The sequence below is a fragment of the Aotus nancymaae genome, unplaced genomic scaffold (genome assembly GCF_030222135.1).
Source record: "Aotus nancymaae isolate 86718 unplaced genomic scaffold, 86718_ANA_hifiasm-v0.15.2.pri h1tg000040l, whole genome shotgun sequence".
NCBI lineage: Eukaryota > Metazoa > Chordata > Mammalia > Primates > Aotidae > Aotus > Aotus nancymaae.
Window position 1 is genome coordinate 102,143,338 of NW_026988454.1, and position 25,500 is coordinate 102,168,837.

Genomic DNA, 25,500 nt, shown 5'->3' on the forward strand with positions numbered 1-25,500 from the left:
AAGTCACTGCAAATTAGACAGAATCTTTGGTACTGAATTTCTTCCCCTCTCTCCAGCAAAAACAAGGATAATTCTGTTTCAAAACCAATTTTTAACTTTAATCTTTAAGTTCTTTAGGAAAACAATCAATCTTAATTTTTGTGGATTTATATTTTTCTTCATTAATACAGGTGAGTAAATATACTGAGTTCTCTTTCTTCTGCTTTTTGGGATTTTTCAGTCTCAAATGTCAACATAATTTGGTAGCTCTTGCTTTAAATTACAGCCAACAAAACCATGTGTTTTAGGATGTAAATAAATTTAGATATGAATTAACAATAGCCTTCTTCATATGCTTTCAAGTGAAACTGGCATATGAAACTATAGTTACTATACAAATTAGGCTAAATCACACATTTTATAAAAAGATTCAAAACACATTTCTCTTAAAGTTCTGTGGTTTTTAATTTTAATCATTAATGAGTCAGAATACCAAATTGAGATGGTGTAAAAGTTTTCAGAAACTTATCTATAAAGTGGGCTATAGCTGCACAGTGTTTCATAGGTAGTTCTAAATTCTAGCCTCTTTAGAACTACACAGTTCATCTCAGCATAGCATTTAAGATTTTAAAAAATTGTTTTTCCTCTTATCTAATGCCTGACATAGATAGTCTATATGTTCTTGGCTCAGTAAGAGAAAAACAATGTCTGAAGGTAATTAAAGCTTTAAAGAAGAAATTCTTCTACTACTGAATTTCAAGTCACACACACAAAATAGGTGAGAAATTCTTTTATCATATTTAGAATCAAAATATCCCTTAAAATATTTACATTTTACAGTAAAAAGGATAGCAAAACACAAGATCATGTACAAGCTTAAGAATTCAAGTTTCTGAAGAGCCAAAAATGAAAATAATGGCCTACCACAAAGCTGTAGTATATGGTAATAAGTGACTTCAATGAGTGCAGAGTAAAGCAATAAATGTACCCCTTGGGCTTCTGATTCTTGGTCAAAAACTGCTCAACTAAATGATTAGCATAATCTGATTATTAAGTTGCTTGGATTTTGTTGCTCCTCTACAGTTTCTTTAAAAACAGTGCAATTTAAAACAAACTTACAGAGCACACATTACTCCCAAATTAGTCATCATATAAAGGACATTCACTAGAGGCAGTAAATATATTCCATAGTTAACCATATTTACCAATTAAGGAATAAAACTAAAACTTCTAAGCCTTTATTGCATATTAATAAAACAAATCTTTGAATATACAGCAATGTAAAACTTTTAAAAATATTAAATTCCTATAACTAGGGACAACTGGTATGAAGAAGGGATGATGAGCACTGGTACAGAGCACTCTGCACCAACACACAGAATTCACTGTTGTGCAAATGACCAATAGTAAAAATTTTAAAGATGGCACAATCCTAGCAGGCAATCTTTCTTTTGTTTACAAGATACAACATTTAACAGTTATTTAAATGTAATCCTGAAGCAGCCTGCAAATTTTACCTTTTGCTTTTAGTTCTGTCAGTGTGGTCCCTATCTTTGTGGTACCTATCCCTGTCCTTTTCTCCTTCTCTATGTTTACTTTTCTCTCGTTCTTTGTCCTTCTCATAGTCTTCACTTTTAGGTTTATCTGGCTTCTTGTCTACATTCCTACCATCTCTGCTTGCTTTTCCATCTGTTCCTCGATCACCATGTGATAACCGTGCCCTCTCTTTATCTTTGTGCCCTTCCTCCCTGCTTTTTCTGTCTCTGTCTTTGTCTTGGCTTCTGTCTCTGCGTCTATGCCTTTCAGATTCTTGCTCCCATTCCTTTTCATGTCGCTCTCTTTTCAAGTGGTGTGAATCACTATAAAATCTCTGGCGGTCCCCTTTACCCCTATTAAATGGCCTATCCAGTTGCTGCTGGTCTTGCCTACCCCAAGGGTCACTATGGCGCCTTTCTGGTCTCCGAATGTCTTTAACCTGGTAAAAATTCTGTGGCCCTATATACCTTGATGCTTGTGAGAGAGGACCCATCATACGCTGCGGCTGACCTGGGAGATGAACAACAGGTGGCCAGGGAACCATGGGATTTTGAGCAAAGCCAAAGCCTGGAGGGGGAAGTAATGGAGGTGGCAAATGTGGCGGAAATCCAAACATGCTTTGTGGGGGAAAATTAGGAGGCCCTGGAAATGGAAATCCAGATGGGCTAGACTTGAGATGCTGAAGGTTGGGCTGCTGTGGCCTCATGGGTGAAAAGTTTGTACTTGTTCTGGGGCTGGTGCTTCTGGAAGTAAAGGTGATGCTTTTAGAAGGAAATTCTGATGGACATGTGTTTCCAACTTCAAAATGAGACGTCACTGCTGCTGATCCTCTTCGAAATGGGTGCACAGTTTCAATATTTTGCATTAAAACATCTTCCTGTAAGGGTTTTGCTTGTTCTGCCTGAGAAGTCTGTATGTTTTCTACTGATGATGAGTTTTGTGCAACTTTTAAACTATCACTCTGCTGAACACATGAGTTTTTCTCTATAGAACACAACTTTTCCTCTATATTGATTTGTTCTGTTAGGTGCTCCTTGTTGTGTGATAGGCCAGGCAGGATGTGTTTTTCTCCATTCCGGCAACTATCTCCATCTTTGCTTTCTGAAGCAGTTACAGGCTGACTTCGTCCAGCTGCCTGCCTAGGATCCCTTTTCAGGTTGATAAACTGTGGAGACCTTGTTGTATTAGCAACAAGGTTTTCACTACAACTCGCATTACCATCTGTGTTTCCTTTTCCTACATTGGATCTGCATGGAGAACTATTTGAAGTCTGGTTATCTTGCAAATTATTCTCTTGATCTTGCTGAAGCTGTCTTTTTAATGTTTTCTCTTTACTCTCCACCGTTTCCTCTTGTTTTGACTGAATTGATAAATTTGTTAAAAATGCTTCTGTAGAAACATCTGGTGGTTTACCTCTGAGACTAAGACTCGTCAAAGGCCCTGTAGAAATGGAAGAGGACCCTACTACTAATGATGTTTCTTCTCCCATTACTACTGAATTATCTGTAGATTCTGAAAGATTATCTTCTTTAACTTTTATCTCCTTGTTTTCACCATCAGTTACTTCCACTTTATCTGTTTTCTCTATTTTCGAGTTGGTTTGCTCATTTAAAAATGGAATTTCTTTAAGAGTGTTTTGTTCTATCACTGACTGAGCCTGATCATATACTTGACCAGTGGTGCCCAAAAGGCTTTGAAGTATATCATCCACAGGAAGAGGTTTATTTGCTAATTCCAAAGTAGTAGGTTGATTCTCCCAGCCGATTAATACGCCAGGAAGAAATCTTAAAGGTTTTGGTGGTTCCTGTTTGGTGACTTCCATTAAAGGTTCAACTGCTGCTGGAAGGTCTTCCTGAAGATTCTGCTGAGGTTTATTTCTCTGCTTGTGTAATACAGTTGTAAAAGAATTAAAAAAGTCATTTTCTTCCTCTGGTGCTGCCTCTGTTGAAACTTCTATTTTACTTTTTTTATCAGGTGGCAATGCTATCGGTGCACTTTCAGGAGTCTCAGCTATATGACTAGTACTAGCAGAGGCACTGTGCTGTCGCTTCAGTTTCTGACGAATAATTAAGCCCAACAATAGATTAGGTCTATGCAGTTCAAGCCCTGTATAAAACCAAAAACGTCAATTAATCACTTTTAATCATTACAAAAAAAAAGGGTAAAATTCTGCATCTAACTCATTACAGGATATTAAATGGTGTCTGGCCCTGTCAAGCCATCTCTAGAGGGCTGAATCCTGAGAAAGAAAGCAGAATATGTCTTTTCTCTAGTCCCACCACCCATGTTATTTCATTCTTATCCTATTATTAAAACGTATACCTACCAGGTCCATCAAAAGGCACAAGAGGGTGTGGAATTTTATCTGTGGCACCCAAAGGAATAAGGTACATATCTTTAACCTGCTTCATGTTGTTAGCAGCTACTCCATAGCGTTTTCTGCTACTGAAGTACGCAAACAGCAAAGTATAAGAAATTTGATCTTCTTCAGTTACTGGTGTGAAGCGAACCACACAAATTTCCTGTTCAAGAAAATAACAAATGATTGTTTAAGATAATAAGCTAAAGAGTAGCTTGGTTTTAAATACTATTTCTCAGTTAATAACATTCTACTGAACTTTATATTTATGGTACCAAATAACATGGTTTACCAACTTAAATACAGAAAATATTAAAAGGAAGTAACTCTTAAGAGCTTTACTGATCACATTAATAGATCTGTTTTATCTGATGGCTTACATTTCTTATGGAAACATAAGAAATGGAGTCCCGAGGTGATTAAAGAATTTTTTGAAGGGGACAGATACAACTTGTCAGTGGCAGAGATGATACTGAAACCCAGGTCTTCTGATATCTATACTATATCCTGATTTCCAATGCTGTAATCACCACAAAGGGCTTCCTATGTTCTTGACCCACTGGGAACTAACAGCACCCAACACTTCCACCCTACCATGCATTTATATACACAAACAGACAAATCAACTAATAATCCAGTTAATAGGCACTGAATTTAGGAATAAAAAGGGCTGAATGAAGAGACCTTAAATACATACAGTTCATAAATTTTGTAAAGTAATTTGGCTTACTTAGGAATTTTCTTGCTTGCTTCTAGGTTCTTGACTTTGTTTCAGACAGAAAAGACAGTCCTAGCCATCCAATAAACATGACATTTCCCAGCCTCCCTAGCAGCTATGTATGGCTATGTGACTAGGTTCTTTCCAATGGAAGTTGACGACTGCAATTTGTAATTAATTTGGTAGCATTAGAAAACAGTTCTTTCCAATGGAAGTTGATGATTACAATTTGTAATTAATTTGGTACTGTTAGAAACAGATTTTTTTTCATGATGGTGTATGGTTGAAATGGGAGAGCCAGATTTGCTGCAAAGCCTAAAAACTGATGCAAGCTCCTAAGGAAAACAGGTGACTGAGCTGAAATATGACTCCATTTCTTATAAAATGTCATCTAAGCTGCCCTCTTTTAGAGTAAAAATCAGCATACGTATGTTAGTAACAATTATTACAGCGTTTAAATCTGTTCAGTTGGAGACACACTATAAAGTGTTAGATTCAAGATGATTCAATTCTTGGATTCAAGAGTGATATATGTGGATTCAAGAGTGATTCTCAAAATGTCCAAGAGTAATACTACTCATTTTTATTAGTGCTTTAAAGTTTATTTGTATTTTAACACTGTATCAATTTAAATTCTAAAATCTGTATTGGAACAAAATATTCTTTTCAGCTTAAGGTTATGCATTTTGGATCACTCCAAAGAAAAACTAGAGACTTCTAGAAAAAGAGGTAGAAAAGTAACATTCATTTATTCAAGCCTTCAACATTTACTGAAACCTGTAATACAGCAGGTACTATCGCATCCCCTAGAGGGAAAAACGATTTCTTCTAATGATTAAATTTTCCTCTATAATAATATTCTATAAGTTAAAAAAAAAAAGAAAAAATATAGAGAGATAAAGGAATAGGAGAAATATTACTGTGATAGAGGCATTTCATAGTATCTTTTCTCCTTTCCTCCTATTACTAATGAGAAGCCCTTAACTTTTAGCTGAGCACATAGCCATCCAATAAACATGACATTTCCCAGACTCCCTAGCAGCTATGTATGGCTATGTGACTAGGTTCTTTCCAATGGAAGTTGGTGACTGCAATCTGCCTCTGAAACAACTAGACATGTATTCCTCATTTACTCCTATTTGGTATGTTTGACTGATGAGGACAACATTCCAATTAACTTCTATATTCTTAGAGTCACTATATTTTAGAGTCTCTTTTTTTTGCCACAGCTTAGCTGTGCCCTAACTCAAACAGATATCTATAATAGAAACAAGGCAAAATTCCAGGGTGAATCTCAATAATTACTCTAAAACATTTCTTCTAAAACATTAACAGAAGCCACAAAGAGAGCATCCCAGAAGAGGAGAGGAAAAAAAGAAATGCTGTATTCTTTAGTCTCCTCAGCAAATGGCTTTAGTTCAGTTTTGTGAGGTATATTATGTGGACTTAAAATGTGTGTTGCCTCCTTTCCCCAGGAGACCTTGCACCCTTGCATAAGAATTCTGAACTGTTTCCCTCCTAAACATTTTCCCATGCTGGCATAGTGAAGAAAGTTTTCCTCACCTTGGTTCCTGATGCTTTTATTTTTTCCACATAATCCCAAACTGTCTGAGGTGATATCCTGCCACCTACTTGAATACTATCTGGTAGGTCCTGTGGTTTAAAAAAAAAAAAAAAAAAAGAGATCAATATATATATAGAATATCTTTATTATGACATTAATAATTCAAACAAATTGGTTCTAAGACTAATTTGAAGCAGTAATAAAAAGTCAATAAGATTATAAAAAATACATCAGAAAACATAGTATAGACAGAACAATTTGGCTTTACTTAAAATGCCAACTACAAATGACTGATGCCTAAAATACAGCTACTAAGAAAAATTCTGAGTTCTACCCAATCTCACTATGAAAGATGGGAAAGGGAAGCAATGGCAAACATACCACATTACCAATTCAGGAAGAACACCGCACATTCCAGAATATTAGGAGAGATTGTAACCTCCCCCTTTTGGTAGTAGTAGGCAGGAACATTCCTTAATAATTAACAGCTGAATTTCAAAGGTTACCAAATATAATTATAGAGTGTATTTTTGCACAGAGGAGAATAATATTGTAATCATTTAAGGTTTTTTTTTTTAAAGGCACAATCTTTCTGAAAACAAATGACTACGCATATAAAAGCAATTAATCTTTAAAAATTTCTTCAGTACATTTCTATTTTTTCCATGAAGACTGAGAAAAATCATAAAAACATAATTGATATTAAATTCAATCTAGTTTATTCAATTATTAACTACTTTAAAATATTTTATTTGGGAGCTTAGTCCCAAACTAAAAACAAGTACAAAATGGAAGTGAAAATCTGGAAAGCAACCACAAAAAAACTGTGTCTCAGAAGGGAAAATAATAATAATGTTTAAAATCAAAGGATTTTGTAGTTAAGGGCTTAACTCTCCAATTAAAGGAATATTTATGTTCACCATGGAATGATCAAAATTAAATTTCTAAACAGATTTATTCAGAAACATCATTTCATTTCTCTCTTATAAAACTCACATTTTAAAAATATTTATCAAGCAAACTGTATATAAAAGTGATTAGGCTGTTTATTAATTGAAAACACACTGCTAGGCTGGATGTGGTAGCTCACATCTGTAATTCTAGTACTCTGGGAGGCAGAGGCAGGCAGATCGCTTGAGGTCAGGAGTTCGAGACCAGCCTGGCCAACATGGTGAAACCCATTTCTACTAAAAATACAAAAATTAGCCAGGTGTGGTGACGCATACCTATAATCCCAGCTATATGGGAGGCTGAGACTGGAGAATGGCTTGAACCCAGGAGGCAGAGGTTGCAGTAAGTGGAAACCATGCCACTGAACTCCAGCCTGGGCAACAGAGCAAGACTGTCTCAAAAAAAAAACAAAAAAAACAAAAAAAACACCACAATGGCTAACGAAAAAAACTGATCCACATTATATAAACAGTATTACATTGAATTAAACTAATTCCAGCCTAATCCAAAGAAAAGTTTATGTTAGCCTTAAAAAAAATAGACATATATGATTTAGGCTTTTTGAAATACTAAACGGAATTTTAAAATATCTTTTAATTCTTTAAAATAAGAAAACAGAATAAATAAGAAAGGTCATATATGAACAAAATTGCAAAATATGATCTCAATATAAATACAACATATATGTACTGATTTATTTTTCTTCCATACACATATAAAAATATATTTCCTTCAAAATAGTTCAAAAATGTCATCTCATTTATCACAATATTATATTACTGCTGCTTATTTTCCATAAATACTACATAATAGTTTCTTCCTATTTCCCCCAGGCGTAAAACCAACCAAGGGTACTGCTTGCAGCAATTATGGTCACTAGTCTCACTAGTTTTCAAGTAGCTGTAAAGCTTCAACTCCCAGTCTACATAAACCACATTCACAGAAATAGGTAGGTAAGAACTGTAGTCATGAAGCTGGGGAAATATAAACAGTAGGGAAAACAGAAGACTTGTTCAACAATAAAAAAATCTTCTTAACGGGTTAACATTAAAGGCCAAAAATGTGTAAATCTTTTATTTAAGTGTGTATTCAAAGAAAAACTTTGATATCCATATAGACTCTCATTGATTTTTAATTCTCTGACACAGTGAGGTAGTACACCTTGAGAAAAGTGCAGGACATGGCAGTTTAAAACCTTCAGAGTATAGTTTGTTTTTACAATTTTAAAGATCCATTTGTTAATTCATAATTATATTACTTGAACTGTTGAAGAATCACTATTAATACATATTTTTATTACTAACTCCGCCTTATTTCCCTATTACTTTCAGAAACACACATATCAATTCATGCACAGAAGAGCAGAAAAGTTCACAATACCTCTGTCAAGTATTCAGGGGAGCCAGATACTGGATAGGCTTTGGTAACAAATTTTGCCACAGAAGGCATGTTGATAAAACCTTTCCAGATGAAGTTCAATCGAGCCAGAAAGGTAGACTCAACCTCAACAGTTCCAGGCATCTCTGGACTAGAAAATGATATGAAAAAAGTCTAAAGACAAGCTGATGAATAAGCTGATTTCCTACTTAGACATTGTTATTTTAGCAGGTGAAGAAGGCCAAAATATGAGGCTATTGACAAAGAGTTCACACTTTCATTTTATAAAATTACATTCCTATTTAAATAATAATGATTTACAAAATCTTCCCTCTTGGCTAAAGCATTTCTTCTTTAATAATCTATCCCTGACTTTTGGGACCAGCACAGTAATAATAATTTTTTTTTTTTGAGAGAGTCTCACTCTGTCACCTAGGCTGGAGTGCAGTGGCACCTTCTCAGCTCACTGCAACCTCCGCCTCCTGGGTTCAAGCGATTCTCCTGACTCAGCCTCCTGAGTAGCTGGGATTACAAGCGCATGCCACCACACCAGGCTAATTATTGTATTTTTAGTAGAGACGGGGTTAGACCATTTTGCTCAGGCTGGTCTCGAACTTTTAACCTTGTGATCTGCCCGCCTCAGCCTCCCAAAGTGCTGACTTTTAGGACCAGCACAATGATTATGATTATTAATTTTTTCTTTTTTTTGAAATAGAGTCTCGTTCTGTCACCCAGGCTGGAGTGCAATTGCATGATCTTGGCTCAGTGCAACCTCGACCTCCCAAGCAATTCTCCTGCCTCAGCCTCCTGAGTAGCTGGGATTTCAGGCACACACCACCCACTCAGCTAATTTGTATTTTTAGTAGAGATGAGGTTTCACCATGTTGGTCAGGCTGGTCTTGAACTCTTGACCTCATAATCCACCACCTTGGCCTCCTAAAGTGCTGGGATTACAGGCATGAGCCACTGCGCCCAGAGAGAATCAACACAATTAAAGAGAATTCTAAAGCTGTTTCCCCACACACTCATATCTCTCACTCAAACCACTCAAAATAAATTTACTTTCAAAGTCTTGTTTTATCTCAAAGTACAGGAAAACACAGTTACTTTCTCAAACGACACGTTCCCAATATGTCACTTTTCTGTTTTTGAAAATTTGCAAGTATAATCTGGTAAAGATATATAATGAGTATTATAGAATTTATAACAGAGAAAATTACCGTGGAGCAGGAGAGAATGTTGACTTTGGAGATTCTTGTTTCTCCTCCTCAAAGAATTCAGAAGCCAAAATATTTGAGGTTGAAGACAATGCATCTGCTATACTTTCTGCTTCATTGTCTGAATGTTTACGAGCTACTCCTACAACAACTTTTACTTTTTTTGGAGAAAGATCATCTACAGGTGGTGCCATTCGACCTAAGCCCAGAATACACCAAAAGAAACCAGTTGTTGTTAACTGCAACTTTCACAACTTGACCCATTTTCATTTTCTAAAGTTTTTCAGGTTCTATGATTTGATTGTTGAGTAACCATACATTTCCTGGGGTAATATCTAACTGTCATCATTTAGTTATATTATAACCACATTTAAGAATCAGCAGAAAATTCACCTGTGTTCTTCCCACTGCCAGCCCTCTTCTATATACAGGGATCTAAGCTTATTTGAAATGAAATTCAAAGCAAATCGTGCATGGTTCTACCTGTAATAAAGTTAATTTTCCCTTAAAATCACTTTACAATTATTTCCTACATGTAAAACTTATCATGAGAAAATATGGAAAAGATTAGCGGTCCCCAACCTTTCTCTGACTAGGAACCAGTTTCATGGAAGACAGTTTTGGACAGGGAATGAGGGGAGAGATGGTTTCAGGATCAAACTGTTACACCTCAGATCATCAACCATTCTCATAAAGAGCACACAACCTAGATCCTTCACATGTGCATTTCACAATAGGGTTTGCGCTCCTATGAGAATCTAATGCAACCACTGATCTGGCAGGAGGCCGAGCTCAGGCAATGGTAATGCTCAATCACCTGCCACTCACCTCCTGCTGTGCAACCCAGTTCCTAACAGGCCATGGACCAGTACAGGTTTGTGGCCCTGGAGGCTTTGGACCCCTGGACTAGAGAGTATAATTCCTTTCTTAGTGATGTGAAAACTTAGAAGAAGAGAATGTTAAACAACTCAAACAAGCTAAAATAAAAATATTATTACTAGAACCTAAAACAGGTTTCTTAGTTCTCTGACAATTATCTTTTAACTAAACCACACCAAATTCCAATAGTCTTGAGAAGTAACATAAAGAACTAAGACAAATCTGTATATCTGTATCCAGGTTTGGATTATCAGCAACAGTTCATGACTATACATGCCTGAAGAGGTATCTCACCAAAGAAGCTATACAGATGGCATACAAGCATGAAAAGATGCTCCACATATGTCATCAGGAAAATGCAAAAGTAAAACAACAGAAAGGTAACACTACACAACTATTAGAATGGCCAAAATCCAGAATACTGACAACACCAAATGCTAGCAAGGATGTGGAGCAATAGTAACTCTCATTTATTGCTGGCTAGGAAGGTTAAAATGGCACGGCCTCTGTGAAAAATAGTTTGGAGGTTTCTTAAAAGATAAACACACTCTTAACATACAATCCAGCAATTGTGCTCCATTGTATTGACCCAAAGAAGCTGAAAACACATCCACACAAAAAGCTGCATACAGATGTTTATACTAGTTTTATTCATAATTGCCAAAACTTGGAATAAAACAAGTTTTATAAATAAGACAAGTTTTATTTATATTTATTATTTTATAATAAAACAAGCCACTCCTACAGTAAGTGACTGGATAAATAAGCTATATATCCAGAAAATGGAATATATTATTCAATGCTACAAAGAATGAGCTATCTATCAGGCCATGAAAAGACAGAGAGGAAGCTTAAAGGCATATTACTAAGTGAAAGTAGCCAATGTGAAAATGTTACATACTAGATGATTCCAACTATACAATATTCTGAAAAAGGCAAAACTAGAGTGACAGTGAAAAGATCAGTGGTTTCCAGGGGTTGGTGGGGGTGCTGGGGGAAGGGATTAATAGACAGAGTAAAGAGGATTGTTAGGACAGTGAAAATACTCTGTATACTACTATAATACCAGATCCATGTCTTTAACATCTATCCATAACCACAGAATGTACAACTCTAAGAGTGAACACCAATGTAAATTATGGATCTGGGGTCGTTATTTTTCAATGTAGGTTCATCAGCTGTCATAACTGCACCGCTGTAGTGTGGGATGTTGATAACAGTGGAGACTATGCATGTATGGAGGCAGCAGTTATATGGGAAATCTCTGTAACTTTCTCTCAATCTTGCTAGGAACCTAAAATTGCTCTTAAAAATAAATAGCTTTTTTAAAAAAAAGTAATTTCAGTTTCTGATTTGTCTGTTATATATAATAATAAAATATAAATGCTATTTTACTCCTTTCCTTTAGTAAATGAAAGTATCATCACTACTGCCCACATGTTCATTCTAATGGCTAAATTCTTGTCATCTGGCAGGACGGATCCCAGATGGCCGATTAGGAGCAGCTCATGACTGCAGCTCCCAGCGAAAGGGCGAGGGACTGAAGGGAAGTTCACACGGCAGCTGGGCAGAGTTCACAGCAGCTCAGCAAAGCCTCTGTAGGCAGACTGTGACTAGGCTGCATCCTCACTGGGCAGGGCAGCCCTGAAAAAAGCCAGCAGCATGACAGAAACTTATAAATAAAGCCCTAACTCCCCGGGACAGAGCACCTGGGGAAAAAAAAAAAAAGGCATTTATGAGTTCTGCTGCAGCATACTTAAACGTACTTGCCCAGCAGCTCTGAATGAACAACGGAGCTCACAGCTCAGCACCTGAGCTTCTATAAAGGACAGACTGTCTCCTCAAGCAGCTGCCTGACACGCATATATCCAAAGAGTCACCTCATAAAGGTGACTGCTCAGACTGACATCTGGCAGGTAGCTTTCTGGGACAAAGATAGCAGAAGAAGAAACTGGCGGCAACCCTTACTGTTCTGCAGCCGCTGCAGGAGATCTCCAGGCAAGCAGGGCCTGGAGTGGACTTCAGCAGTCCTACAGCAGAGAGGCCAGACAGTTAAAAGGAAAACTAAGAAACAGAAATAACTTCATCATCAACAAACAGGACATCCACTAAGAGATCCAATCTGAAAGTCAACAACTACAAAGACGACAGGTGGATAAATCCACAAGGATGGGAAGAAACCAGCACAAAAAGGATGAAAACACTCAAAAACAGAACACCTCTCCTCCTCCAAGAGATCACAACTCCTCACCAGCCAGGGAACAGGGCTGAATGGAGAATGAGTGTGATGAATTGACAGAAACAGCCTTCAGAAGGTATGTAATGAGAGACTTCTCTGAGCTAAAACATCATGTTCTAACCCAATGCAAAGAAACTAAGAACCTTGAAAAAAGATTTGACAAAATGCTAATGAGAATAAACAGCTTAGAGAGGAATATAAGTGAATTCATGGAGCTGAAAAACACAACAAGAGTATTTGCAAACCATACACGTTTCAATAGCCGAACTGACCAAGCAGAAGAAAGGATATCAGAGGTCGAAGATCAACTCAATGAAATAAAACGAGAAGGCAAGATTAGAGAAAAAAGGGTAAAAAGGAAGGAATGAACAAAGTCTCTAAGAAATATGGAACTATGTGAAAAGACCTAATCTACATTTGATAGGTGTACCTGAAAGTGACAGAGAGAATGAATCCAAGCTGGAAAATACTCTTCAGGATATTATCCAGGAAAACTTCCCAAACCTAGCAAGGCAGGCCAATATTCAAGTCCAGGAAATATAGAGAACACCACAAAGATATTCCTCAAGAAGAGCAACCCCAAGGCACATTATCATCAGATTCACCAGGGTGGAAATGAAGGAGAAAATGCTAAGGGCAGCCAGAGAGAAAGGTCGGGTTACCCACAAAGGGAAGTCCATCAGACTCAGAGCAGATCTCTCAGAAGAAACCCTACAAGCCAGAAGAGAGTGGGGACCGATATGCAACATCCTTAAAGAAAAGAACTTTCAACCCAGAATTTCATATCCAGCCAAACTAAGCTTCATAAGTGAAGGAGAAATAAAATCCTTTACAAACAAGCAATTACTCAGAGATTTCATCACCACCAGGCCTGCTTTACAAGAGCTCCTGAAAGAAGCACTAAACATAGACAGGAACAACCAGTACCAGCAACTGCAAAAACATACCAAATTGGTAAAGAGCATCGAGACACAATGAAGAAACTGCATCAACTAACGGGCAAAACAGCCAGCTAGCATCAAAATGACAGGATCAAATTCACACATAACAATATTAACCCTAAATGTAAACGGACTAAATGCCCCAATCAAAAGACACAGACTGGTAAATTGGATAAAAAGCCAAAACCCATCAGTGTTGTGTATCGAGGAAACTCATCTCACATGCAAGGATACACAAAGGCTCAAAATAAAGGGATGGAGAAAGATTTTCCAAGCAAATGGAGAGCAAAAAAAAAGCAGGAGTTGCAATTCTCATCTGATAAAATAGACTTTAAACCAACAAAGATCAAAAGAGACAAAGAAGGACATTACATAATGGTAAAACGATCAATGCAACAAGAAGAGCTAACGATCCTAAATATATATGCACCCAATACAGGAGCACCCAGATACATAAAGCAAGTTCTTAATGACTTACAAAGAGACCTAGACTCCAACACAATAATAGTGGGAGACTTTAACACCCCATTGTCAATATTAGACAGATCAACCAGACAGAAAATTAACCAGGATATCCAAGACTTGAACTCAGACCTGGACCAAGCAAACCTAATAGACATTTATAGAACTCTCCACCCCAAATCCACAGAATATACATTCTTCTCAGCACCACACCTACTCTAAAACTGACCACGTAATTGGAAGTAAATCCCTCCTCAGCAAATGCAAAAGAATGGAAATCATAACAAACAGTCTCTCAGACCACAGTGCAATCAAGTTAGTACTCAGAATTCAGAAACTAACGCAGAACCGCACAGCTTCATGGAAACTGAACGACTGGCTCTTGAATATTGACTGGATAAACAATGAAATGAAGGCAGAAATAAAGATGTTCTTTGAAACCGATGAGAAGGAAGACACAACATACCAGAATCTCTGGGACACATTTAAAACAGCGTCTAGAGGAAAACGTATAGCAATAAATGCCCATATGAGAAGCAAGGCAAGATCAAAAATCGACACCCTTTCGTCAAAATTAAAAGAGCTAGAGAAGCAAGATCAAAAAAACTCAAAACCTAGCGGAAAACAAGAAATAACTAAGATCAGAGCAGAATGAAGGAGACAGAGACACAAAAAACCCTTCAAAAAAATCAATAAATCCAGTAGCTGGTTTTTCAAAAAGATCAACAAAATAGACCACTAGCCACATTAATAAAAAAGAAAAGAGAATAATCAAATAGATGCAATAAAAAAACGATAAAGGGGATATCACCACAGATTCCACAGAAATATAAACCATCATCAGAGATTATTACAAACAATTCTATGCACATAAACTGGTAAAACTGAAAGAAATGGATGAATTCCTCAACACTTGCATCCTCCCAAGTCTAAACCAGGAAGAAGTCGAAACCCTGAATAGACCAATAACAACGGCAGAAGTTGAGGCAGTAATTAAGAACCTACCACCCAAAAAAAGCCCAAGTCCAGATGGATTCACAGCCGAATTCTACCAGACATATAAAGAGGAGCTGATACCATTCCTTCTGAAACTATTCCAAACAATCCAAAAAGAGGGAATCCTTCCCAAATCATTTTATGAGACCAACATCATCCTGATACCAAAACCAGGCGGAGACTCAGCAAGAAAAGAAAACTTCAGGCCAATATCCGTGACGAACACAGATGCAAAAATCTTCAATAAAATACTGGTAAACCGCCTGCAACAGCACATCAAAAAGCTTATCCACCATGATCAAGTAGGCTTCATCCCAGGTATGCAAGGCTGGTTCAAAATACGCAAGTCTATAAATGTAATTCACCACATAAACAGAACCAAAGACAAAAAACACATGATTATCTCAATTGATGAAGAGAAGGCCTTTGACAAAATTCAACAGCGCTTTATGCTAAAAACCCTCAATAAACTAGGTATTGAGGGAACGTATCTCAAAATAATAAAAGCTATTTACAACAAACCAACAGCCAATATCATACTGAATGGGCAAAAATTGGAAACATTCCCTTTGAAATCTGGCACCAGACAAGGATGCCTCCTCTCACCATTCCTATTCAATATAGTATTGGAAATTCTAGCCAGAGCAATCAGGCAAGAAAAATAAATAAAGGGTATTCAAATAGGAAAGGAGGAAGTCAAATTGTCTCTATTTGCAGACGACATGATTGTATATCTAGAAGACCCCATTGTCTCAGTCCAAAATCTCCTGAAACTGATAAGCAACTTCAGCAAAATCTCAGGATACAAAATCAATGTGCAAAAATCACAAGCATTCCTATATACCAATAACAGACTTAAAGAGAGCCAAATCAAGAACAAACTGCCATTCACAACTGCTACAAAGAGAATAAAATACCTACGAGTACAACTAACAAGGAAGGTAAAGGACCTCTTCAAGGAGAACTACAAACCACTGCTCAATGAAATCAGAGAGGACAGAAACAGACGGAGAAACATTCCATGCTCATGGTTAGGAAGAATCAATATTGTGAAAATGGCTATACTGCCCAAAGTAATTTACAGATTCAACGCTATCCCCATCAAGCTACCACTGACCTTCTTCACAGAACTGGAAAAAAACACCTTAAACTTTATATGGAACCAAAAGAGAACCCATATAGCCAATTCAATTCTAAGCAAAAAGAACAGCTGGAGGCATCACACTATGGGACTTCAAACTATATTACAAGGCTACAGTAATCAAAACAGCATGGTACTGGTACCTAAACAGAGATATAGACCAATGGAACAGAACAGAGGCCTCGAAGGCAACGCCACACATCTACAACCATCTGATCTTTGACAAACCTGACAAAAACAAGCAATGGGGAAATGATTCCCTGTTTAATAAATGGTGTTGGGAAAACTGCCTAGCCATGTGCAGAAAGCCACTGGACCCCTTCCTGACACCTTGCACTAAAATTAACTCCAGATGGATTAAAGACTTAAACATAAGACCTACCACCATAAAAACCCTAGAAGAAAATCTAGGCAAAACCATTCAGGACACAGACATAGGCAAGGACTTCATGACCAAAACACCAAAAGCATTGGCAACAAAAGCCAAAATAGACAAATGGGACCTAATCAAACTCCACAGCTTCTGCATGGCAAAAGAAACAGTCATTAGAGTGAATCAGCAACCAACAGAATAAGAGAAAATTTTTACAATCTACCCATCTGACAAAGGGCTGATATCCAGAATCTACAAAGAACTAAAACAGATTTACAAGAAAAAAAAAAACAAGCCCATTCAAAAGCAGGTGAAGGATATGAAGAGACACTTTATAAAAGAAGACATACATGAGGCCAACATACATATGAAAAAATGCTCATCATCACTGGTCATTACAGAAATGCAAATCAAAACTACACTGAGATACCACCTTACACCAGTTAGAATGGCGATCATTAAAAACTCTGGAGACAACAGATGCTAGAGAGGATGTGGAGAAATAGGAACACTTTTACACTGTTGGTAGTACTGTAAATTAGTTCAACCATTGTGGAAGACAGTGTGGCAATTCCTCAAGGACACAGAAAAAGAAATTCCATTTGACCTAGCAATCCCATTACTGGGTATATATCCAAAGGATTATAAATCATTCTACTATAAGGACACATGCACACGAATGTTCATTGCAGCACTGTTTACAATAGCAAAGACCTGGAACCAACCCAAATGCCCATCAATGATAGACTAGACAGGGAAAATGTGGCACATATACACCATAGAATACTATGCAGCCATAAAAAACAATGAGTTTGTGTCCTTTGTAGGGACATGGATGAACCTGGAAACCATCATTCTCAGCAAACTGATATAAGAACAGAAAATCAAACACCACATGTTCTCACTCATAGGAGAAACCTAAAGATTTTCCAGAAATCTCTAGATATTAAAAAATGCAAGCAGAATGCTAAAAAAAAAAAAAATTCTTGTCATCTGACTCTGGTAAGAAGAGTTTTTAAAATATACCTCAACCCAGAACACCAGTCACAGAAAAGTGCTTCTGCTCAAAGACTGAATGAGTGTCTTACCACCAATATTGGGAAAACAAAACCTACTTAAATTACATATACTAGCATATAAGTATCCTCCTTTGATAATGAATGCAAAATTATAGGAAGAAAAACTTATAATTACCAATGCAGATTTTGCAGTTGAGATCAAAGAGATGCTGTCTGTGTTGACTAGTGGTATCTTTAGACATGGAGTCAACCTCCTCTTTTTGTTTTTCAGATCCTTCTGGCTTCTCCAATGACTTATTGGCAGTTTGTTCCTAACATAAGTGAAAGTAAAAATTAGTTTTAGATGAAAAAACTTGGCCTCAGCTATCAAAGTCCAATTATATTTTCCATTTATATTTTTCTAAAATGAAATTGTTCCACTGATAGGTTTTTGTTTTTTGTTTTTTTTAACTATTTCTTAAGAAAATGAATGCTGGCTTTTAACTGTGACTTAAAATAGAACAAAATTTTACACATCCCGCATTCTTCAAGGCTTCTCTAATAAGACTTTAAATTATTTCTAGTAAGACTTTATTTCTTCACTGATTTTTGAAAATAAGAAAAGCTATGCCACCTATCAAATGACAATCTGCCTAAGAAGCATTTACAGATTTCTAAGCCTACTAAAAAATTCACTAAGTCAGGCCACGCACACTGGCTCACACATGTAATCCCAGAACTTTGGGAGGCTGAAGTGGGCAGGCCACTTGAGATCAGGAGCTTGAGACCAGCCTGGCCAACATGGTGAAACTCTCTCTCTACTAAAAATATAAAAAGTAGCTGGGTATGTTGGTGCATGCCTGTAATCCCAACTACTTGGGAGGCAGAGCTGGGAGCATCACTTGAATGTGTAATCCCAACTACTTGGGAGGCAGAGGTGGGAGCATCACTTGAACCTGGGAGGTGGAGGTTGCAGTGAGCAGAGATTGCTCCACTGCAGTACAATCTGGGCAACAATGCAAGACACTATCCCCACCAAAAATAAAAAGAAATTCACTATATCAGAGCACTCCAGGAATCTACATTTTAATAAGTGTTTAACAGGTACCTATAATGCAATCTGCACACTAAAAGAAACATTACACAACACTCAAAAATGCCACTAAACCAACAAAATAAAGCTACTTTAAAATGGATGCATATTTTAAAAATTATTTTCTCTACTTTAAAAGCATTAGGAGAAAAAATCTTTTCTGAATCTTCATGATTTGAGCTATAAAACGTGGCATATCTATCCTTACCTGAATCTCCATGGCTGCTTCCTGTTCTTTCATTGGGGCATCACTCTCAATTTCTATTTCACCTTTATGAGTTATTTTGGTGATTGGTCGTCGTTCTACTTCTCTCTGCTCTTTCTCAATCATTTCTATGGTCTAACAGAAAATACTTTTTAAAAATACTACATTTAAAGTATGTATTTCCAAATGTACACCTTAAATAATGATAAGAGGTTACCTAAAAATAAATGAATCATCACACAGATGACTTTTAATCTTCAGGTAATGTCTCATATAACAAACATATTCTGAGTACTTTTATATGCCAGAGACAGTTTTAAGTACTGGGGTTCTAAGAATTAGACCCCATACGTCAACCGTGAGAAGTTCATATGTACATTTATAACAGGAGGCAACTGAAGTCCAAAGTAATTTACAAAGTGGTGAAACATACTGTTTATATTTGAAATCTGTTTGCCAATTTCGTACTTTTTAGCAACTGCCACAGGGAAATAAAAACTATCTTGCTCCTAAATTCCTAATTTGATGTTCTAATATTCCCCACAATAGAAGTTTATTCAAATGACCAATCTGACAGTCCTTTATTAGTTGTCTCCTAAATAAGCCTGCTTAGTGACCCTGAAAATCCAGTTGAACAAACCTAGCAACAAAACATAAAATTTAAGCAAGTATAGCAAGAAGTAGTATAAAGGTAGCTAGGAATAGAAGGGTATAGATGGGACTGCCTTTGCTAAGTATAAATCATCCTTTAAAGAAAAATCAGGTACATGGCCTTTAGAAAGAACAAGCTGGCATTTTCTGATGCAGATGATACTTGCAGCCACAGTTTCAAAGCAGAAGAGAGGCATGCGCATATTTGGGATATGGAGGGAAAGAAAGGGAGATGATACTATTTTCAAAACATAAGAGGAGGAGAAATTACACAGGATGAAGGTAAAGGAATGTATGAAGAAGTATGATATGTCAAATCAAGGCCTCCAGATGAGCTTCGAACTAGATCTGGCATACGTGTATATGGAGGCATACGTCTATATGCCTCAGATGTAACTAAGTATTATGAACAAAAATATCATGTATCTTTTAGAATAAAGGGCTAACATTTGATGCCATTGTAATAAAAAAAATGGATAATATGACTATCTCACTGTCACAATAGCACTAAGCAACATACTTTTAACATAATTTTTAAAGGTACTTGTATATCTTTTTCACAATCTCCAAACAAAAACTCTTGCTATCTGCTGAGTTTCAGAATTTTTAAATTTAAAAATGCAATATGGTGCACATTCTCTATATTAGATAACACTCCAATTAGGTCTGAGACAGCACCACATAATCAAATATACAATATTTCTGTGAATATGAACATTCACACAGGACAATTAAGGTCAGACTTTATCAATAAATTAGTTATGCGAAAATAACTTTATTTTTCAGAGCTTTTGGCATTTGAAACTTTGAATATGAGATAAACCTGTACACATTTTTATTCTGACTTAATTCACCTGGCTCTACAAATTACCAATATTCAAAATACCTTCAAACTGTGCTGCTGAAAACTACAGATGTGATTATGGAAAGATGTTAATTCTTCTCCCATTCTTCTTATTTACATACTATAATATAAAACAAGGTAACTCTGTAACCTGATAACTGGAGAAAATGAGAAAAAAAAACTGGCAAGATCAAGGAAACCACAGAATTTAAGAACTAGAGGAATGGAAAGTAACTAAAAGAAGCATGTAGGCCAGGTGCGGTGGCTCACGCCTGTAATCCCAACACTTTGGGAGGCCAAGGTGGGCAGATCACAAGGTCAGGAGATCAAGACCGTCCTGGCCAACATGGTGAAATCCCATCTCTACTACAAATACAAACATTAGCTGGGCATGGTGGCGCATGCCTATAATTCCAGCTACTCAGGAGGCTGAAACAAAAGAATCACTTGAACTCGGGAGGCGGAGGTTGCAGTGAGCCAAGATCGTGCCATCCAGCCTGGCAACAGAGCTAGACTCTGTCTCCCAAAAAAAAGAAGCATGTAACAGAAAGTCTGTTTATTGTGCAGTCTGTGTTGAATTTACCTCTGTATAGTGTTTATCCTATGGCTGAAAAATATAGATTTTGATAGTCAAATGCATATTTATAAATAATCTTACATGTCTGTTTTCTCTTCGTCTCCAAGCAGCTAACTCTTTAGAAGCTAGTTCTTCTGGACTCATTCTTATCAGATGATCAGGGGTTACTTCTCCTTTCAGTACTTTTTTAAATAATATCTGAAAGGATTTTAAGATAGGAATAGAAGGGGAGACAAACATTTAAAAGAGTGGTTACTACACAGAAACTTGTAATAAAGATGTAATTTTTGAAGCCTGATTTACAAATATTTAATAATTTATATATTACCTACTACATAGAGATTAAATGACAGTTTTGTGTTCTAGGAATTTATCTAAGGCAGCAAAACACATATTTCACATAAAAATCAACATATATGGAGAAGCATGTACAGTAGAACTATATTACCTATCCAAAAATTGTATTAAGTCTACCAGGGACACAATCTAACCATAATAATAAACAATCTATAGTATAGCAAGGTACTACATCAAAGAGCTTTATTCAATGTAATGTCTTCACAGTTTTAAGATTTTACATATTTAAATCCTGACAGCCTTGGAGGAAACTGCAGAGCAAAGAACGAACTGCAAGAAAAAAACCTGAGGGAAATAAATCTTCATTTAATTACTGAAGAAAAACTTCAATTATGTAATTCTAGAAACATCTGATCCCCCAGACCATAATGGCAGAATGTACAACGTATGTTTTTATGTCTCTGTTAGTACACGTCAAGAAAATACCTCAAATCACATATTTGTGTAAATATCCTTATACAAATTTGTATTAGTTGTGTGAAAACCTTTTATGCAAAAAAGTTGCTCTAATTACATTCTGTTACCTAGAGTCATCTATAGTAAAAAACTGCTGATGAACCTAGCTAAATGTCATGCACAAGACATCAGTCATGTTCTTAACTTTTAAAATGTTCACTGGCGTGACTTTTGCTTATTGTACTTATCAGAGACCTACTTTTGGCACTGAGAGCTAACGACACACACACACACACACGCACACGCGCACGCGCACACGCACATCCATCAGAACATGCACAGATTTCAGATTTCCTCTGTCCCAAACAAGAAATTCCAAGAAAAAATTAGGGGTTTAATTAACATTTACTCCACTGCTAAAAGATACTTGGAACTAAGGTCATTTTTAAGACTACGCATCAGCACATGCACAGAGTTCAGATTTCTTCTGTCTCAAACAAGAAATCCCAAGAAAAAATTAGGGCTTTAATTAACATTCACTCCATTGCTAAAAGATACTTGGCACTAAAGTCATATTTAAGACTATCTTTAGGACTAAAGTTATGTATTTTCTTAATAAATTACATTTAGATAAAAACAATTTAAAAGCATTTTTACTCTATCTTCAGATGTAACTACAAAATAGCTCTACTTCCAGATTTAACAAAAAAATAGTGTTACAAATTTTAGCTTAAAAGTTTTTGAAGAATACATATGAACTTTTTAATAAACTGGATTATATAAGGACAGTAAAAGAAAAAAATCATATAAATCAGGTTAAGACACGTTTAGCATTTCAGTAGACTAAATGGTTAATGCTATCAAATTAGTATGCAGAATTCTTAGTTCACTAGCAAAAAGACTATTAAAATTATATGTTCTACATCAAAGGAAATTCTAATCTCCAATTAATAAATAACAGATCTGTTACATTACAATTTGAGATACATATTCAGGAAAGTTAAAAGCATAAACGTGAACAAAGCATACTTACATTGTTTTTAGGATCTTTCAAATTGAACATTAAACTTCTATATTTGTTCTTATATTTAGCATCTGTGTCCCGAAAAAAAGAGTAAAGCTCTTTCTCAATTTTTGTGGCAACTTTTGCTGCCTTTTCCTCTGGTACCTTCAAATTTGAGTCTGTAAGTCTTAAAATTAGAACAATTCTATTAATTTTTCAAATATATAAAGCGTAATTATTAAATCTATAATAATAATAATAATATGTTACCTCTTCATAAGTATGTCTTTGAGAGAGTGTCTGACACTTTGCCTGATCTGATCTGCAGAAGGCTTAGAAGCAGAAGCAGGAGGATGTACATTAACAACTCCTTTTTCAACTTTCTTCTTTTTCGTGTCTTGCTTCTCATGAGTACCTAATTTAAATAAATATCAGAACTCATTACACTGCTTTTAAAAATATTTTTCCTTTTTAATGCGTAAGTTTATAAACAAAACTGATTAAAAGTCACTATTTAGAAATAAGATCAGAACCCACGGTCCATACTGAAATATTCCTGACACTGAAATTCTAATTAAAATTAAAATGAATAGTGACTAAAAACTGGTCCTACTCTTTCCTCAACTTAGATAATGACTTTCAGAGCTAGTTACATTACCACATATATATACTAACTTTTAAAAAGCTATTTAGAAATTTTGATCTGAACTTATTAGGCGCAGACAATAACCCAGTACCACAAAACGGATGAATCTCTTCTGGTTTTAATTGTGCTTAATATTAATCATTTGAATGTTAAGCTTTTCAAATTATTTTTATTCTATCATTACTAATTCCCACGCATCTCCAAAATCTCAATGTCAAACATCCCACTGCTCTGACCTATGATACCAGCACAATTTATTCTAGAATCTCCTAATTCCAACAATTCTTAAATCCATCATTTTACCATCTTCATGTATTCACTTTTCTACATTATAAACTTAGATTAGATAGTCCAATACCATTAACCTGTATACTTAATACCTTTATTTTCTCTCCTTTAAATGTCTGTGTTGGCAAAACCACAACCCTGCTGAAAGCCAACTTTTATCCTAATAGACAACAAACAGCTGAAGACAATGGGAGAAAAATAAGCACTGGTACTGACAGACATCATTTCAAACTTATAACAAGTTTTAAGTAGGTACGTCACATTTTGCCCTTATCCTATTAACTTTTCCTAATAAATTTGCTCTCCCACTTTTTAAGATAGCTATTTCATACTTTTTATCCTCTCATCTCAAACCACAATACCTCCTTCTCAACTACAACCTTTTTGATTTGCTCTTCATATTTCACTGAGAAAATGGAAAAATGTCAGCTATCACATTTTCCCATTACCAAATCCAACCTACCTCCATCAGTTCTTCCTCTTACCACATAAAGTCTTCCCTACTATACAGTGGTTGAGCTGTCCCTTTCTATGATAAATACCTCCCTCCATGTGAAGTGAATCCCATCCCCTCGTCTCTTCCTGAGTTTCACATCCATACTATCACCTCTCTCCTACATCATCATCATCATCATCATCATCATCATCATCATCATCCTCTCTCTCTCTCTCTCTCTATTGGATCATTCCCATAAGTCTTTCAAACATGCTATAATAACTTCTTTAAAAAAAAAAAATTCACATCCACTTCTAGCTACTAGAGGATTTGTTTCTTTCAACAGCAAAATTCCTTGAAAGAGTTATCTGTAATCATTATCTCCAGTTCCTCACTCTTCCATTCATTCATAAGCCACTACAATTGGTTTTTGTCCCTACTGCTCCACCAAAACCATTCTAGTCAAGGTCACCAATGATTTCCATTTCGCTAAGTCATAGACTTCATAATCTTGTGTTTATCTTATTAGATGTCCAGACATCATTTGGTCATTCCTTTCTTCTGGACACTTCACCTAGCTTCCAGATCACCAGTCTCAGTTCTCCCCTTTCTTCACAGGCCACCCATTAGTTTCCTTTGCTATATATCATCTTCTCTCCCCAACTCTTAAATGCTGATGGCCAGGATCAGTGGCTCACACCTGTAATCCCAGCACTTTGAGAGGCCAAAGCAGGAAAAATCACTTGAAGGCCAGGAGTTTGAGACCAGCCTGGCCAATATACTGAGACACCATCTCTACAAAATATCAAAAAATTAGCCAGGTGTGGTGTGCACACCTGTAGTCCCAGCCACTCAGGAGGTTGAGGCAAGAAGATAGCTCGAGTCCAGGAGTTCAAGGCTGTAATGAGCTGTTACTGCACTACTGCACTCAAGCCTGGGTGACAGAGCAAGACCCTATCCAAAAATAATAAAATAAAGGTAGATGCTGGTGCTCCCCAGGCGCTCTGCTTCTGTCCCTTCATTATCAAACTCTGTAGCTATTTACATCTAAGCTCATGATTTTAAATACAGGTTGAGTATCCCCTTACCTGAAATGCTTGGGAACAGAGTATTTTCAATTTTGGATTTTTTCAAATTTTGTAATATTTGCATTGTACTTACAAGTGAAGCATCCTATAATCAGAAAATCTGAAATCTACAATGCTCCAACAAGCATTGTCTTTGACCATCATGCTAGCATTCAAGTTTCAGATTTCAGATTCACAGATTTGGGA

General features: G+C 36.3%; 1 protein-coding gene across 3 annotated transcripts in view; it reads right to left on the minus strand.

The window, feature by feature from the left end:
* Positions 1–754: 754 nt before the first annotated feature.
* The window catches only part of PHF3 (PHD finger protein 3), an 83,311-nt gene continuing 58,565 nt past the window's right edge, over positions 755–25,500 (minus strand). For all 3 annotated transcript variants that reach the window (XM_012460896.2, XM_012460898.2, XM_064360932.1), the window contains 10 exons: positions 23,127–23,271; positions 22,887–23,043; positions 21,182–21,298; positions 19,032–19,163; positions 17,927–18,062; positions 9,705–9,900; positions 8,488–8,635; positions 6,156–6,245; positions 3,842–4,037; positions 755–3,621 (listed from right to left, as the gene is read on the minus strand). In XM_012460896.2, the coding sequence (XP_012316319.2) occupies positions 1,493–3,621; positions 3,842–4,037; positions 6,156–6,245; positions 8,488–8,635; positions 9,705–9,900; positions 17,927–18,062; positions 19,032–19,163; positions 21,182–21,298; positions 22,887–23,043; positions 23,127–23,271 (3,446 nt within the window). In that variant the 3' untranslated portion in view covers positions 755–1,492. The remainder of the gene's footprint in view (positions 3,622–3,841; positions 4,038–6,155; positions 6,246–8,487; positions 8,636–9,704; positions 9,901–17,926; positions 18,063–19,031; positions 19,164–21,181; positions 21,299–22,886; positions 23,044–23,126; positions 23,272–25,500) is intronic.